The following is a 15,859-nucleotide window of genomic DNA, read 5'->3' as shown; positions in this document are numbered from 1 at the left end:
CTTCAAACCACATCTTTCTTTGATGAAATGTATCACTGATTTCAACCATACACATTCTCTACTTGCTTCATGAATGACTATTATCTCAGCACGATTTGAAGAAGTAGCGACAATGGACTGCTTCGTAGATTGTCATGATATAGCAGTACCTCCGTATATGAACAGAGCCTGTTTGAGATCGAGCTTTATGTGGGTCAGATAAATAACCTGCATCTGCATGACCAACAAGATATGCACTATCTTTGTTAGTGTTGACACCCAATTTTGGCCTAACATTTTCAAAAAAAATCATAATTTTTAAGTTTTATTTATTTAATAGTTCAAAATAATTTTTTTTATAATAAGTTTATCGATAATTATTCTTATTTATCAAATTTAGGATTTTTTTTTATCAGTTAACCTTAAAATTACATTTTTACATGTCATTAGTTACGTTCATCATATTTCTTTTAATATTCATTTTATTTGTTACATTTGTTAATATTTATTTTGATATTTTGCACAATCTAAAAATTCATTCGAATATGAATATGATTTTATACACAGATATTTTATTAGCTAGTGATTTCGGCCCATAAATTTTATATAATGATATTGTACTATAAGTGATTTTTGATTTTATATTTAACCTATTTCTTAGTCATTGAGTTGGGAAGGATGAATTATTTTTTAGAAGGTAAGAATTTCCTAAAGGGCAAAAAACCCTAATTTTTCCTCTCCCCTTTTCCTCTCATAGCCTCCACCACCTCAAACCCCACCAGATCCCCCACCTCCCTCTTTTTTATTTTTCCGGCGAAACCACGCCGGAATACAACCAAATATAAGCACAAAACAACCTCTTTCTTCTCCACCAAATCAGACCCAAAACCCCTCCCATTTTTCCGTCCAAACGACCCATTTCCTTCAGCCCCAAAACCACCAGTTCACACCACCGAACAGCCGCCTGAAAACAGCCAACAACAACAACCATCAGCTCTCTCCAAGCAAACAGCAAACCAGACCCAAAAACGACAACTAGCCCCCCCCTCCCCGTTCTCTCTCCCGTCTGGCGAAACCACATACTTCTCTCTCCCTTGCTCCATTTCCGGTCAACTCCAAGTCGGAAAGACCATCACACCCATTTTCGACCAAAAGTGACCCCAAACCCAGCAGCTCAAACAATCCCCAAATACCAAACCCCTCTCCCGGTTCTGTTCGTCTCTGGCGAGGAGCTTTAGCGCTAATGAACTGGAGCGAGCAGCGGTCCACTTCACCAACGCCGACACCAACTCCGGTGAACAAAGTCGGCGAGATCCAGTGACCAAACGAGCTCCAAGCTCTGAAACTCAGTCCTCCAGTGACCTCTTTGTCATTCTCTATTTCCTATGGTAGCACTCCAATCTTGATCTCCTCTTTATTTTATTACATTTCGGAGTTGTTAATGTTTTATGTGTTGATGGGGTCTGTTCATTCTTATCTGTTTATATTGCTTTATTTTTTATAAATAAATCTGACCAGCAAGTTCAACTCCAATGATATTACTTTGATGTTTGTTTGCTTCTTGTTTGCCTATCCATTTTTTTCCTTTATGTTTTCTTGTTCTTCACTTGAAATTTTATTCGGTTAGTGATTTTCTTTGGTTGATTATTTATTGTTCATTGTTGTGTTAATATTGTTGGGTTGTTTACTACTCTATATGGATAGATTTATATTGCTTTGAAATTTTGTTAGTAAGTTATGATAATTTGTTAGTGATTGCTTTATTTTGTTTGCAATTTTATTTCCTTTTAATTTCATGCATTTTTTCTTTAAAGAATTTTTCCAGTAAGTTGTGCTATTGCAATCTGATTACAATTTTTCTCATTCTTTCTATGTTTTGATTAATTTTGCGGTTACTTTAATTTTTAGTGATTGTGTTTATATTATTTTAATGATTTGGGTAGTCTCGCTTTAATCATTTACTTGTTTTTATTTTCTTAACCATTCTATTTTTGGTATGTTGTTTGGGGTTGTTTATTTAATTTATATTGATGCTTCTATTTTAGTTTACATGAGATTATTCTAGATTTATTTATTTTCTAAGAAGTTACAAGTGTGTGTTGGTTTATTATTTAATTATTATCATTTTATTATGTTTCATTAGTAGGTTGTTGCATCTTATATAGTTTATACTTCATTGTTCTTTTGTTTGTTTCGTGTCATTTTGTGGTTGAAAAATATAGAATTGGCCGATGAAGAAATTATCGTCGATTTTCAAGGCTTCCCATGTTAATAAGAGGGAATTTTATTTTTAAAGTTATTGTTTAATTTATTTATTTTTATTCATAATTATTTATTACTAACACTTTTACTAAGTGTCTTTACAGGTATCCGAAGTTGTTTTCCATTAAAGCTATTCGAACAAAGTTCGAACAATATTTTGATTCATTATCGTATATTATTGATGATAGACAATCTAGGTTGTTTCTTATATTATTTTATTTTATTACTTGTGTATCTTGTATGTTTGTTTTATTTGTATATTATTTTTATCTCCTTCTCAATTTGAAAAAATGAACTCAGTTGGGACCTACAATTGTGGATTTTGAAGGATGCTTAACACCTTTTCTTCGGAATAACTTGAACCCATTACCTAGAATCTAATAGTTTCGTAGATAATTTAATTGGTTTCCTAGTTTTTCCTAAAATTAGGTGGTGACTCTCTTTAAAATTTGTTTATTTTTAAAATTCTTTTAAATTGAATTCGTTGATTAATTATTTAGTCATCGCGACGTTTCGGCCTATTTGAATAGAGTAGGGATGTAAATAGTTAGTATAGCAAACCCATATCACTAGTCTCCTTTAGATATCGCAATATATGTTTAACTCCATTCTAATGTCTTCGTGTAGGGGAAGAACTATATCTTGCTAATAAATTAATAGAAAATGTTATGTCAGGTCTCATAGCATTAGCAAGATACATAAGTGTGCCAATTGCACTAAGATAAGGTACTTCAAGACCAAGAGGCTCCTTATTCTCTTCTTGGGGTCGGAATGGATTTTTACTCACTTCAAGTGATCGGACAACCATTGGAGTACTTAATGGATGTGCTTTGTCCATGTAAAATTGTTTCAAGATTTTCTCAATATAATTAGATTGATGGATGAAGACCCCGTCTGCTAAATGTTCAATTTGTAGACCAAGACAAAGTTATATCTTTTCAAGGTCATTCATCTCAAATTCTTTCTTTAGATATTCAATTGCCTTTTGGACCTCTTCTGGGGTTCCAATGAGATTAATGTCATCAACATAAACAACAAGAATAACAAATCCCGGTGTTGTTTTCTTAATAAAAATACAAGGACAAATGACATCATTTATATAATCTTGTTTTGTCAAGTACTCATTGAGGTGATTATACCACATGTGCCTTGATTGTTTTAAGTCGTATAATGACTTTTGTAATCTGATTGAACATATTTCCCGAGATTTTGAACTATATGCTTTAGGCATTTTAAGTCCTTTCGAAATTTTCATATAAATTTCATTATCAAGTGAACCGTAAAGATAAGTTGTAATCACATCCATCAGATGTATTTCAAGGTTTTCATGTACAGCTAAATCGATGAGATATCGAAAAGTTATTGCATTCATAATCGGTGAATATGTTTCTTCATAGTCAACACGGGGTCATTGAGAGAATCCTTGCGCAACAAGGCGTGTCTTGTATCTTACAATTTCATTTCTCTCATTTTGCTTTCGCACAAAAACTCATTTATAGCCAATTGATTTTACATCATGTGGGGTTTGGACTACAGATCCAAAAACCTCATGTTTAGCAAGTGAGTCTACTTTTGATTGAATTGCCTCTTGCCATTTTGGCCAATCATATCTTCGTCGATATTCTTCGACAAATTTAGGCTCAAGATCCTCATTGTCTTGCATAAGATTAACTGTAACATTATATGCAAAAACATTATCTACTATGATTTTCGATCTATCTAAATTTGTCCATCACCTGTAGAACTTATTGAAAGTTCTTCAATCACTTGAGTCTCGGGTTCACTGATCTCTTCAGGAATATCAAGATTAATCAGATCTTGAATCTCTTCGTGAGATTCTTTTGTAGTGTCATTTTTCGTACTTCTTTTTCTAGGATTTTTATCCTTTAAACCCAATGGTCTTCCACGTTTCAGGCATGTATGAGATTCAGAAGCTATGACACTATTAGATAGTCCTGTTAGAACATCAATTCGGGTAGGCACATTCCCTGTGGGGATATGTGACTTAGTTATCCTTTTCAAATCAGTAAATGCGTCTGGCATTTGATTTGCTATATTCTACAAATGGATGATCTTCTGGACCTCACGTTCACACATAGGGGTACGTGGATCAAAATGAGATAATGATGAAAACTTTCCATGCAATTTCACTTTTAAGTTTCTTTTCCTTCCCCCCTAATTGCGGAAAAATTCTTTCATCAAATCGACAATTCGCAAATCTTGCAGTGAATAAATCTCCCATCAATGGCTCAAGGTAGCGAATCATAGAGGGTGAATCAAACCCAACATATATGTCTAACCTTCTTTGGAGGCCCATCTTAGTGCGCTGAGGTGGTGCTACTGGCACATATACAACACATCCAAAAATTTGTAAATGAACAATATTTGGTTCATGACCAAACACCAATTGTGACGGAGAGTATTTATTATAATGAGTTGATCTGAGACGAACAAGTGTTGTTGCATGCAAGATAACATGACCCCAAACAGTAGTGGGCAACTTAGTTTTCATAAGTAGAGATCTTACTACAATTGTAAGCGTTTAATAAATGACTCAGCAAGGCCATTTTGAGTATGAACATGAGCTAAATGATGTTCAACTTTTATCCTTATTGATCAGCAATAATCATCAAAAGCTTGGGATGTGAATTCTCAAGCATTATCAAGGTGAATTGCCTTAATGGGATAATTTGGAAATTCCTCTCTTAATCGTATCATTTGTGCCAATAATTTTGCAAACGCGGATTGCGAGATGATAAAAGGCACATATGAGATCATCTTGAATATGCATCTATTAGGACCATAAAATATCTAAACAACCCATTAGATGGGTGAATAGGTCCACATATATCCCCATATATACGTTTTAAAAATTAAGGGGATTCGATGTTAACCTTCATTGGTGATGGCTTAGTAATCAATTTTCCTTGACAACAAGCAGCACATAAAAATTCATCATTTGTAAGAATCTTCAGGTTCTTCAATGGATGTCCATTTGAATTTTCAATGATTTGTCTCATCATTATTGATCCAGGATGACCTATTCGGTCATGCCATAACATAAACGCATTTAAATCAGTAAACTTTTGATTTATGATCGAATGTGCTTCTATTTTACTAATTTCTGCATAATATAAGTCAGAAGATAAGGTCGGTAATTTCTCCAAAACACATTTCTGGCCTGAGACATTCTTGGTTATACCAAGGTATTTAATATTCATTTCATTTAGTGTCTCAATATGATATCCATTTCGACGGATATCTTTGAAACTTAGCAAGTTTCTTGGAGATTTAGAAGAGAATAATGCATCTTCTATAACAAGTTTTGTCCCTTTAGGCAGAAATATAGTAACTCTTCCGGAGCCTTCAATGAATTTCGAATTACCAGAAATTGTAATAGTATTTGCTTTTCTTCTAAGCAAGTAAGAAAAGTATTTCTCATCTTTAAATATGGCATGTGTTGTTCCACTGTCAACTACACAAATATCTACATAATCAGCTATTGATCCAAACGAAGTTTGGGGCATATCCATATTTTCTTCAAAAACAGAGATAAACAAAGTAAAATATTACTATTAAACAGGGCTATTTATATTTACAAGGATTAGAAAAACATAAACATACCAACTAAACAAACAGAAAAGGAAATTATCTAGATTATAGCGGGCTCGTCACTGATCGTTTTTCCTTCAGGGAATACAAAGAAATCAGCTACATCCAGATGCATAGGCTCAACATTATCTTCAGAGATGAAATTTGCTTCTGCATTATTATAAATCTTATGTATGGGCTCAACATTATCTTTGGAGATAAAGTTTGCTTCTGGATTATTATTATCACCTTTTTTTAAGGACACCTGATAGAGCTGAACAAGGCGTTTAGATAATCGATAGGTACGTGACCAATGCCCCATTCCTCCACATCTTTGACATACACTTTCTAAATTTTTCTTTTGCATCGCTTCTTGTTTTTCACCATTCCTTTTATATTGCTGGTCATTTTTTGGTGCAAGACGATCATCATGATTATAATTCATTTTACGGCCACGACCACGATCGGGGCCATGACCACGATCGGGGCCACGACCATGATCGAAGCCACGACCTCTTTCTCGTTGGTGATAATTTGCCTGATTCTTTTCAGGGAGTGGCATAGAACCAACGAGCCGACTTTTATGATTTTTCATTAAAAGTTTGTTATGTTGTTCAGCAATAAGAAGATGTGAAAGTAATTCAGAATATTTTTTAAAATTCATTTCTCGATATTGCTGCAGTAGGAGCATACTCGAGGCAGGAAATGTGGAGTATGTTTTCACAAGTTTAGCATGTTTAGTGACATCTTCTCCATATAAATTTTACTGTGATATAATTCTATACATGGAAGAATTATATTCAACTATACTTTTAAAGTCTAGTAACCTCAAATTAAACCAATCATGACGTGCTTGTAGAAGAATGACCAACTTCAGGTGGCCATAACTATCTTTCAAATTCTTCCACAGTATAAGGGGGTCTTTAATAGTGAGATATTGCATTTTCAACCCCTCATTAAGATGGTGGCGCAGAAATATCATAGCTTTAGCCCGATCTTGGCTGGATGCCTGGTTATTATCTTTGATGGTGTCTGCCAGACCCATCGCATCCAGATGGATTTCAACGTCTAGTATCCATGACGAGTATCCTTTGCCCGATATATCCAAGGCAACAAATTTAAGTTTAGAAATACTAGACATTTTTAGATAGATAAAATTCTTACCCTTTTTTTATCTATTTAGAGTAGCTTGAGTTGACGGAGTCTCGTGCTGATAATGTGGTATAAAATAACTACTTAGCAAACTAAGATTAACAAATTAAAGTATAAGAAAGAACAAGCAAAGAAATAGAGAGTAATGTATTGTCGTATGTCCATTTTTCTTCATAAAATGTATCACTGATCTCAACCATACACATTCTCTACTTGCTTCATGAATGGCTATTATCTCAGCAGATTTGAAAAAGTAGCGACAATGGACTGCTTCGTAGATCGCCATGATATAGCAGTACCTTCGTATGTGAATAGATGGCCTATTTGAGATCGACCTTTACGTGGGTCAGATAAATAACCTGCATATGCATGACTAACAAGATATGCACTATCTTTGTTAGTATAAAACAGACTCATATCACTAGTCCCCTTTAGATATCGCAATATATGTTTAACTCCATTCCAATGTCTTTTTGTAAGGGAAGAACTATATCTTGCTAATAAATTAATCCAAACGAAGTTTGGGGCATATCCATATTTTCTTCAAAAACAGATATAAACAAAGTAAAATATTACTATTAAACAGGGCTATTTATATTTACAAGGATTAGAAAAACATAAACATATCAACTAAACAAACAGAAAAGGAAATTATCTAGATTATTGCGGGCTCGTCACTGATCATTTTTCCTTCAGGGAATACAAAGAAATCAGCTACATCCAGATGCATAGGCTTAACATTATCTTCAAAGATGAAATTTGCTTCTGCATTATTATTGTAACAAATTGACAGAGTGAAACACCAACTACACTTATATTAATACCCTTTATCTCAGCTTACAAGTAGTAGATATATTGAAGTCCCTAGAATCAGAAATACAAGAGGAAATTGCAGGAGTAGCAAAACTAATGATAGAAGAAGAAGGAGGTGAGGAACTTAGAAGAAATTGAGAGAGAAAGAGTGTCCAGTGATAACAAAAAGTACTCTGCCCTGCACTGCTCCACTCACAATGCTTTATGCCTACTGCTTTGCCAATTTTACCCATTTTTATGTGAACTTCCCCCTTTCCACACGTAATCACCAAGTCTTTTAGGAGGAATGACCTTTCTAGCAGTCTTACGTGGCAGTCCCACGTGCTCATCCTGAGTGGTATCCCAGTCAACAATTGTCTAATTCACAACATTACTCCCTTCCTGGAAAGCAACCTTGTCCTCAAGGTTGGACTTAGGGAGATCTTCTGTAGTTGGAACACTCAGATGTAGAGGAGTCACTTGCTCATCCGGAGTGCCAACACATTTCTTCAACACAGAAATATGGAAAACAGAATGGATTTTTGCAGATTCAGGCAGTTCCAGGCGATAAGCAACAGGACCAATGCGTTTTAACACCTGATAGGGCCCAAAATAACGCCTCCCAAGCTTATGATCTCGCTGCAAGCGTAGAGTATTCTGTCTGAAGGGCTTAAGCTTGACATACACCCAATCACCCACCTCAAGGAATGTATCAGTCCTAGACTTATCAGCCAACCGCTTCATGCGATTCTGAGCCTTCAACAAATTATTTTTGAAGATGTGCAAGACTTCATCCCGCTGCAACAGATAGGACTCAACCAGTCCGCTCGCACTACTCCCCAAAATGTACCTAGCAACAGTAGGAGGTTCACGACCATATATTGCCTGGAAGGGGGTCATACCAGCTGAAGTGTGATATGAAGTATTATACCAAAATTTTGCCCATGGCAACATAGCAACCCATTGGGAAGGCACCTCAGCGACGTAGCAACGCAAATATTGTTCCACACATTTGTTAAGAGCCTCAGATTGTCCATCTGTTTGAGGATGATAGGCTGTACTCATGGCTAAAGTGGATCCTTGCAAGCGATTAATCTCTTGCCAAAAAGAATGCAAGAACCGCGGATCACGATCTGTCACAATAGAACGAGGAGGGCCATGGAGCCTAATAATACCCACCACAAAGGCCTCAGCTACTGTATGAGTCGAGAAAGTAGATGACAATGGAATAAAATGACCGTACTTAGTGAGACAGTCAATGACTGTCATGATCGTGGTCTTTCCCTTTGAGCTCGGAAGACAAGTAATGAAGTCCATTGCAATATCCTCAAAGACCTGGTTTGGAATCGACAATGGTTGGAGTAGCCCAGCAGGATGTAGGTGAGAATCTTTCATTTGCTGACATATATGACACGCAGCCACAAAAGTTTGTACATCCGTGCGCATCCGTTTCCAAAAGAAATTAGATGACAAACGATGGAATGTGCGCGCAACCCCGGCATGTCCTCCTATAGCAGTAGCATGGAACTCAAGTAGTAATTTATGACGTAAGGGAGAGTCCGAGGGAATCACTATCCTGCCTTTATAAAATAACATCCCTTCTTTGAACTGATAATCATCAAAAATTTTATCCCCAAGATTCAAGGCTTGCTGTATTTCTACTAACTCGGGGTTGGTCTGATTCAGCTGCTTTAAATCAGCCTCTATAGCAAAAGAATTGACTGAAATAGTCATGAGAACAGCCTCTGAAGTACGCGACAAGGCATCTGCTGCTGTGTTCTGTTTTCCAGGCCTATACGAGATACGAAAGTCATAGCCGACAAGTTTAGTGAGCCATTTTTGTTGCTCAGGGGTCTGTATAGTTTGGGTAGTTAAGTTACGCAGTGATTGTTGATCAGTAAGGATAGTGAACTGGCGCCCCAATAGGTACTGTCGCCATTTACTCACAGCTTGAGTAATGGCAAACATCTCTCGGTGGTACGTTGAAGCTTGTTGCATCCTAGAGCTTAACTTTTGGCTAAAGAAAGCAATAGGGTGGCTTTGTTGTGACAAAATAGCTCCAATACCTCGCCCAGATGCATCAGTTTCCACCTGAAACTCCTGACTGAAATTGGGCAAGGCCAAAACAGGGGTAGAGCTTAATCGAGATTTTAAAGTGTTGAAAGCATGTTGCTCAACTGCTGTCCATTTGAAGGAATCCTTGCGCAACAGGTCAGTTAAGGGACCTGCAATAGCTGCATAATGGTGAATAAACCTGCGATAATACCCAGCTAGCCCAAGGAAACTACGAACTTCTTTCACTGATTTTGCTGGCAGCCACTGCCCAATGGTATTGATTTTGTCTGGATCTATTGAGAGTCCTTGAGCAGAGATGATGTGGCCGAGGTAATCAATAGAGGACTGACCAAACAAGCATTTCGAGCGTTTAGCCACAAGTTGATGTTGCCTCAACAACTGCAATACCACTGCTAAATGCTCCAAATGATCACTCCAAGATGCACTATAGACCAATATATCATCGAAAAACACCAGAACAAAGTGACGCATATGTGGACGAAAAATCTCAGTCATAGTAGCTTGAAATGTCGAAGGGGCATTAGTCAATCCAAACGGCATCACTAAAAATTCATAATGACCGTCATGAGTACGGAAGGCTGTCTTAGCCACATCCTCAATCTTGACCCTTATTTGATGGTAACCTGATAACAAGTCCAACTTTGAAAAGACTTGAGCACCATGTAATTCGTCAAACAACTCATCAATGGTTGGAATAGGGAAGCGATCTCGAACTGTGATGGCATTGAGTGCCCGATAATCAACACAAAAGCGCCATGTGCCATCCTTCTTACGAACTAATAACACCGGTGATGAAAATAGACTGGTGTTGGGCCGTATAATTCCATCTTTAAGCATATCTTTCACCATCTGCTCCATGACCTGCTTTTGGAAGTGCGGGTACCTATATGGTTTAACATTCACTGGTTGTGCCCCTGGGACGAGGTGTATCGAATGATCCTGAACACGAGAAGGTGGCAATCTTGTGGGTTTCCGAAACACATCATGATACGACTCCAATAGACCACTCAAATTTGTGGTCATTTCACCTGCACAACTCCCTTCAGGAGTAATCATTGCCAAAAAAAAAATGAAGCAATAGCATCCGTCGTTGTCATACGCCTTAAACTATGCAACTGAATTTGGTGAGCATCAGTGGGTGAATCCCCCTGCCATAACCACTTAGACCCAAGTAAAGTAAATTCAAATTCTCTTGTTGCATAATCAGTTATAACACGCCCCAACGTAGCCAACCATGCCACTCCAAGGACTACATCAGCACCTTGGAAAGGTAAGACATAAAGGTCCTCGACTATAGTACACCCTTGAATCAATACGGTGACTTGCTTCACCACACCTTCACACAAGAGCCTTTGTCCACTGCCCACCATAACTGCAAAACGGGGAATGACCTCAACTTTGAGCTGAAGTTGTTTGGCCGCACGTGGTTGCACAAAATTGTGAGTACTTCCGCCATCCACTAAAACTTGGACTGGTGACCCATTTACCTTTCCAGTGAATCGTAATGTGGAGGGTGAAATTCCCCCAGATAAGGCATGATAAGAAATAGATGATTGCTCTTGTAATTCTAAACCTTGTGATTCCTCCACTAAGAAATCCTCATCGACAAACGGTTCTGGCAAGTTAGGGTCCAAATCGGATCCATCAGTGAGCAACATAAGTTGTGGGGGTTTCTTACACTTGTGTCCCGATGAGTACTTCTCCTCACAATAATAACATAATCCTCGCTCACGGCGGCTCTGGAGCTCTGCATGAGTGAGCCTTCTAAGAAGAGTGCGATTTGAAGAGGAAGGTGAGGCACTGTAAGGTGTTAAAGAAGATGAGGGATTTTGATTTAGGGTTGCAGAATTTGGGGTAGGCAAAATGGAAGTTGATCTGGCAAAAGCTGGCCTAACGGGTCCTTTCTCCGCTTGGATCCGTCGCTCATGTATATGGGCTAAATTAAGTGTCTCTTCGTAACTCTTAGGCTTATGGACCAAAACAGAGTTCTTAATATCTTCACGAAGCCCAGAAATAAAGAGACGTACCATTCGGTTATCATCCATGTCGTCAGTCTCGTTTGCAATGATCTCAAATCTGGACTGAAAATCGGAGACAGTGGTCATCTGCCGGAGCTTCGCTAAACGTCCCTCGGCGGACTCCAATCCCTTTTTATGGAAACGGATCCTCACCTTCGAAGCAAAGTGCTCCCAATCCACCAGTTGTTTATTCCGAAAAAGCCACCGATACCATTCCAATGCATCCCCGTCCAGATAGAAAGAAGCAAGTGACAAACGCTGGTCTTCTACAATCTTGTAAAATTCAAAATATCGTTCTGCCTGAAAGATCCAAGCCTCCGGATTCCCTCCACAGAAACGTCCAAACTCCACCGAAGCTGGCTTGTGACGGGGGTTAGGGACTGTTGGAAAACAGTCATCATGTGAGTCCCTCTCTGGGCGCTGGGTTTTGCTTCCTACCACTTCCAGTAACAAAGAGCGAATATCTGCGAGAATGGAGTCCTTCATACCCTGAACTGATTCTTCAACAAGTGACTTGAGTCTTTGGTCATCCATGGAAGACCTCTGGATGAAAGCACCAATGTAACAAATTGACAGAGTGAAACACCAACTACACTTATATTAATACCCTTTATCTCAACTTACAAGTAGTAGATATATTGAAGTCCCTAGAATCAGAAATACAAGAGGAAATTGCAGGAGTAGCAAAACTAATGATAGAAGAAGAAGGAGGTGAGGAACTTAGAAGAAATTGAGAGAGAAAGAGTGTCCAGTGATAACAGTACTCTGCCCTGCACTGCTCCACTCACGATGCTTTATGCCTACTGCTTTGCCAATTTTACCCCTTTTTACGTGAACTTCCCCCTTTCCACACGTAATCACCAAGTCTTTTAGGAGGAATGACCTTTCTAGCAGTCTTACGTGGCAGTCCCACGTGCTCATCCTGAGTGGTATCCCAGTCAACAATTGTCTCATTCACAACAATTATCTATCTTATGTATGAGCTCAACATTATCATCAGAGATAAAGTTTGCTAAGTAGTTATTTTATACCACGTTATTAGCACGAGACTCCGCCAACTCGAGCTACTCTAAATAGGTAAAAAGGGTAAGAATTTTATCTGTCTAGAGTAGCTCAAGTTGGCGAAGTTTCGTACTGATAACGTGTTGTAAAATAATTACTTGCGGCCTAAGATTAACAAACTAAGAAGAAGAACAAGTAAAGAAATAGGGAGTAATATATTGCCGTATATCCTTCTTTCTTCATAAAATGTAGAGGCTATTTATAGCAAAAATGCTATGTACAAAATGTATAACTTGGCCATCTAATTAGTCAAGTGATGGTATTCTCCTAATGAGTAAGTTTCACATGGCATGCACAATTATTTTACACACCATTACAAGTGATGTAAGTCTTCTAATAGTTTGAGGCCATGTGGCATCCATATTTGCTTTACAACAAAAAGTACATACATAAAAGTACAAATCACAAATTAGGTTTATAAGGTAGTATATATTGATGTGTCAATGCTTTGAGTCACTAACCTATTCAATTTAGTGATGTTGAGCTGTAAATATCTCACTTGATAATAAAACATTAGCTAATTGCCAAAATAAAAAAATATTTAGTCGGGTTTTTTTTCTTTCAAAACCAAACCAAGTCAAACCAAACTACTAGTCGAGTTTTTTTTCGGATTGACTCAATTTGCAATTTGGTTCGATTTTCGGTTCAATTTTGTACGCCCCTAGTGATACCATCAAATTAAAGAAAAAGAAAATTAAAGGGTGGAAGCAAAGCATATGACAATTTGAAGACGACATCTCCCTAACACTCATCACCGACCCTAACATCTCATTTGCACAATTTCTAAATTCCACAAAATTGTTGAAAAAGGTGAATAGACCTTTTCTATTTTGTATTAATTAATAGCAACCTAAAAATAAAATATTTTAGTAAAGGGAGTGTTTCTCCTTTAATAATTCTTAGGTGAGGTGAATTGCACTTCATAGGTATCAAATATTATATCGAAAATAAAATTTTAAAAAGTCATATCAAGTAATATCATTTAATAATGTATAATTATAAATTTTTATCAAAATCTACAATCTAATTTGGAAAAAATGGAAGTCGATTTGATTTGGTTGGTTTTATCGATTTTTAAGGAATTATTGATACTTTGGTACGGTAATTTTTTTAATAAACCTTATATGATTGTAAATTTAACTGAGTCAAAATGCTCAAAATAAATATCAGATATTAAATATATACCAAAAAATTAAAAAGAGAGAATTCCATGTTAAAGTAATACCAAACCAATAGGGAGTTCAAGTTGTACCTTTTCAGTTTTTGGCTTCATTGACTAATTAAGTCCTTTTTTTCCTCTGAAAATTATCGAATGGGTGAGGTTGTTTTTTTCTTGACGAAAATTTTTGTATTTTAGTTTAAGATATAAAATAATTTTTTAAAAGTTAGTACAGAGTATTTTCCTCAAATGAGTTTTAATTGACGTGAATTTAAATTAATTTGACTTTAATACGAATGTGAACCAATAAATAGTCTTCTTTGATAATTAATGTAAGAATATTCTAAGAAACATATTGTCCGTGAAACACACTCAACCTTAGTCCATTTCCAAGTCGTCTTTCCTTTTTCCCATCATGTCTTACCCATTAAGAAAATAAGGAAAATACAAATATAAGCTTGAATATAACATTATTATGACCGTGTATGACGAGATAAAATTATCTCAATTGACTCAAATTTATTGTTCTTAATCACTAAGAAATTTTTAACTACGATAGGTTCAAAGTAATTCTTTAACTGTATATTAAATAATTTTTATTTTTTAAGTTATCAAAAGTTAACACTTTTAATTTTTACTTAAAAAAAGTAATAAAAATTTATAGTATGCAATATTTGAGAATAGGTTCAAAATAATTATTTAACTATATATTGAATAATTATAGTTTTTGATAAATGTGCCTTTTAATTTGGTTTCAATTTGTAAACATGATCTCCAATTTTGGGTGTGTATAAATAGGCACTTGAACTTGTATAAAGTTCAACTAGTAGACATATGTGTTCCTGTGTGGTGTCCTACGTGGCAAATTTGCTTCCTACGAGGCATTCTACGTGTGTCTACTTGTTCAACTTTATACAAGTTTATGTGTCTACTTATGCACATTCAAACCTGGAGGACATAGATATCATGTGAGATCAAGCTATTAAATGGCATGTTATGTATTTTGTCATGCCTTTAATTAATTTCATTAAATATTTATTAACGAAATGTGTCTATTAAGTTTGACGGAAACTATTGGGGAAAAAAACACGAGAACTCACATTTCAAGATATAACTTTTGTGATTTCTGCTATTTTTTTTTGTTTATTTCTTAAGAATGGTACAACTTTTTTGAAATGTAATTTTTGTTCTTTTTTTCTATCTCTTTTTTAATGCCTCGTGCATTTTTTGTATTGCATTTCTTAAAATTTAATGAAATCTTCTTGGTGTTTATGATTAAAAATCCCCCCCCCCCCCGCGTCAAATATAACAAATATAAAACTACCAAAATTTGATGAAAAAAAAAAAATACTACTGACAAATTTTTAAAACTATAATTTGATACATTTAATGGGATATTACGAAATCAAATTTAAAATAAATTTATATAAACAATCAAACACAATATAAATCTAATTTCTAACTTAATTCTGAAATAACTCGCATATTCCACTTGCCATGCCACCTTAGTTGTTCAATGAACCCTCAACATAAAGGAATCGGACATTTTTGTCATTTTATCCATCATTTACTTCGGCGAAAACGTTTTTTCTTAATAGACCTTATATGGTGTAATTCAATTGAGTTGAGACCCTCAAATTAAATATTAAATATTGAATATATAATAAAAAAAAATATAAAGAGATCAAAAATTTCCTATTAAAGTGATATGATCCAATTATAGGAGTTGTATCGTTTGAGTTTTGTTCATCAACTAATTAAGTCTTTT

General features: G+C 35.9%; 1 protein-coding gene across 1 annotated transcript; it reads right to left on the bottom strand.

Moving 5' to 3' along the window:
- Positions 1-5,893: 5,893 nt before the first annotated feature.
- Positions 5,894-6,973, bottom strand: LOC125824782 (uncharacterized). The gene is made up of 2 exons (XM_049504131.1): positions 6,660-6,973; positions 5,894-6,410 (listed from the first exon to the last, which is right to left on the bottom strand). The coding sequence occupies exons 1-2, from the start codon at positions 6,971-6,973 to the stop codon at positions 5,894-5,896; spliced, it is 831 nt and encodes a 276-aa protein (XP_049360088.1).
- Positions 6,974-15,859: the final 8,886 nt, after the last annotated feature.

The sequence above is a fragment of the Solanum verrucosum genome, unplaced genomic scaffold (genome assembly GCF_900185275.1).
Source record: "Solanum verrucosum unplaced genomic scaffold, falcon-dt-bn FXZP01000200.1, whole genome shotgun sequence".
NCBI classification, from domain to species: Eukaryota; Viridiplantae; Streptophyta; class Magnoliopsida; order Solanales; family Solanaceae; genus Solanum; species Solanum verrucosum.
The sequence above is the reverse complement of the archived record's forward strand: the minus strand, read 5'-3'. Positions and strand labels throughout refer to the sequence as shown.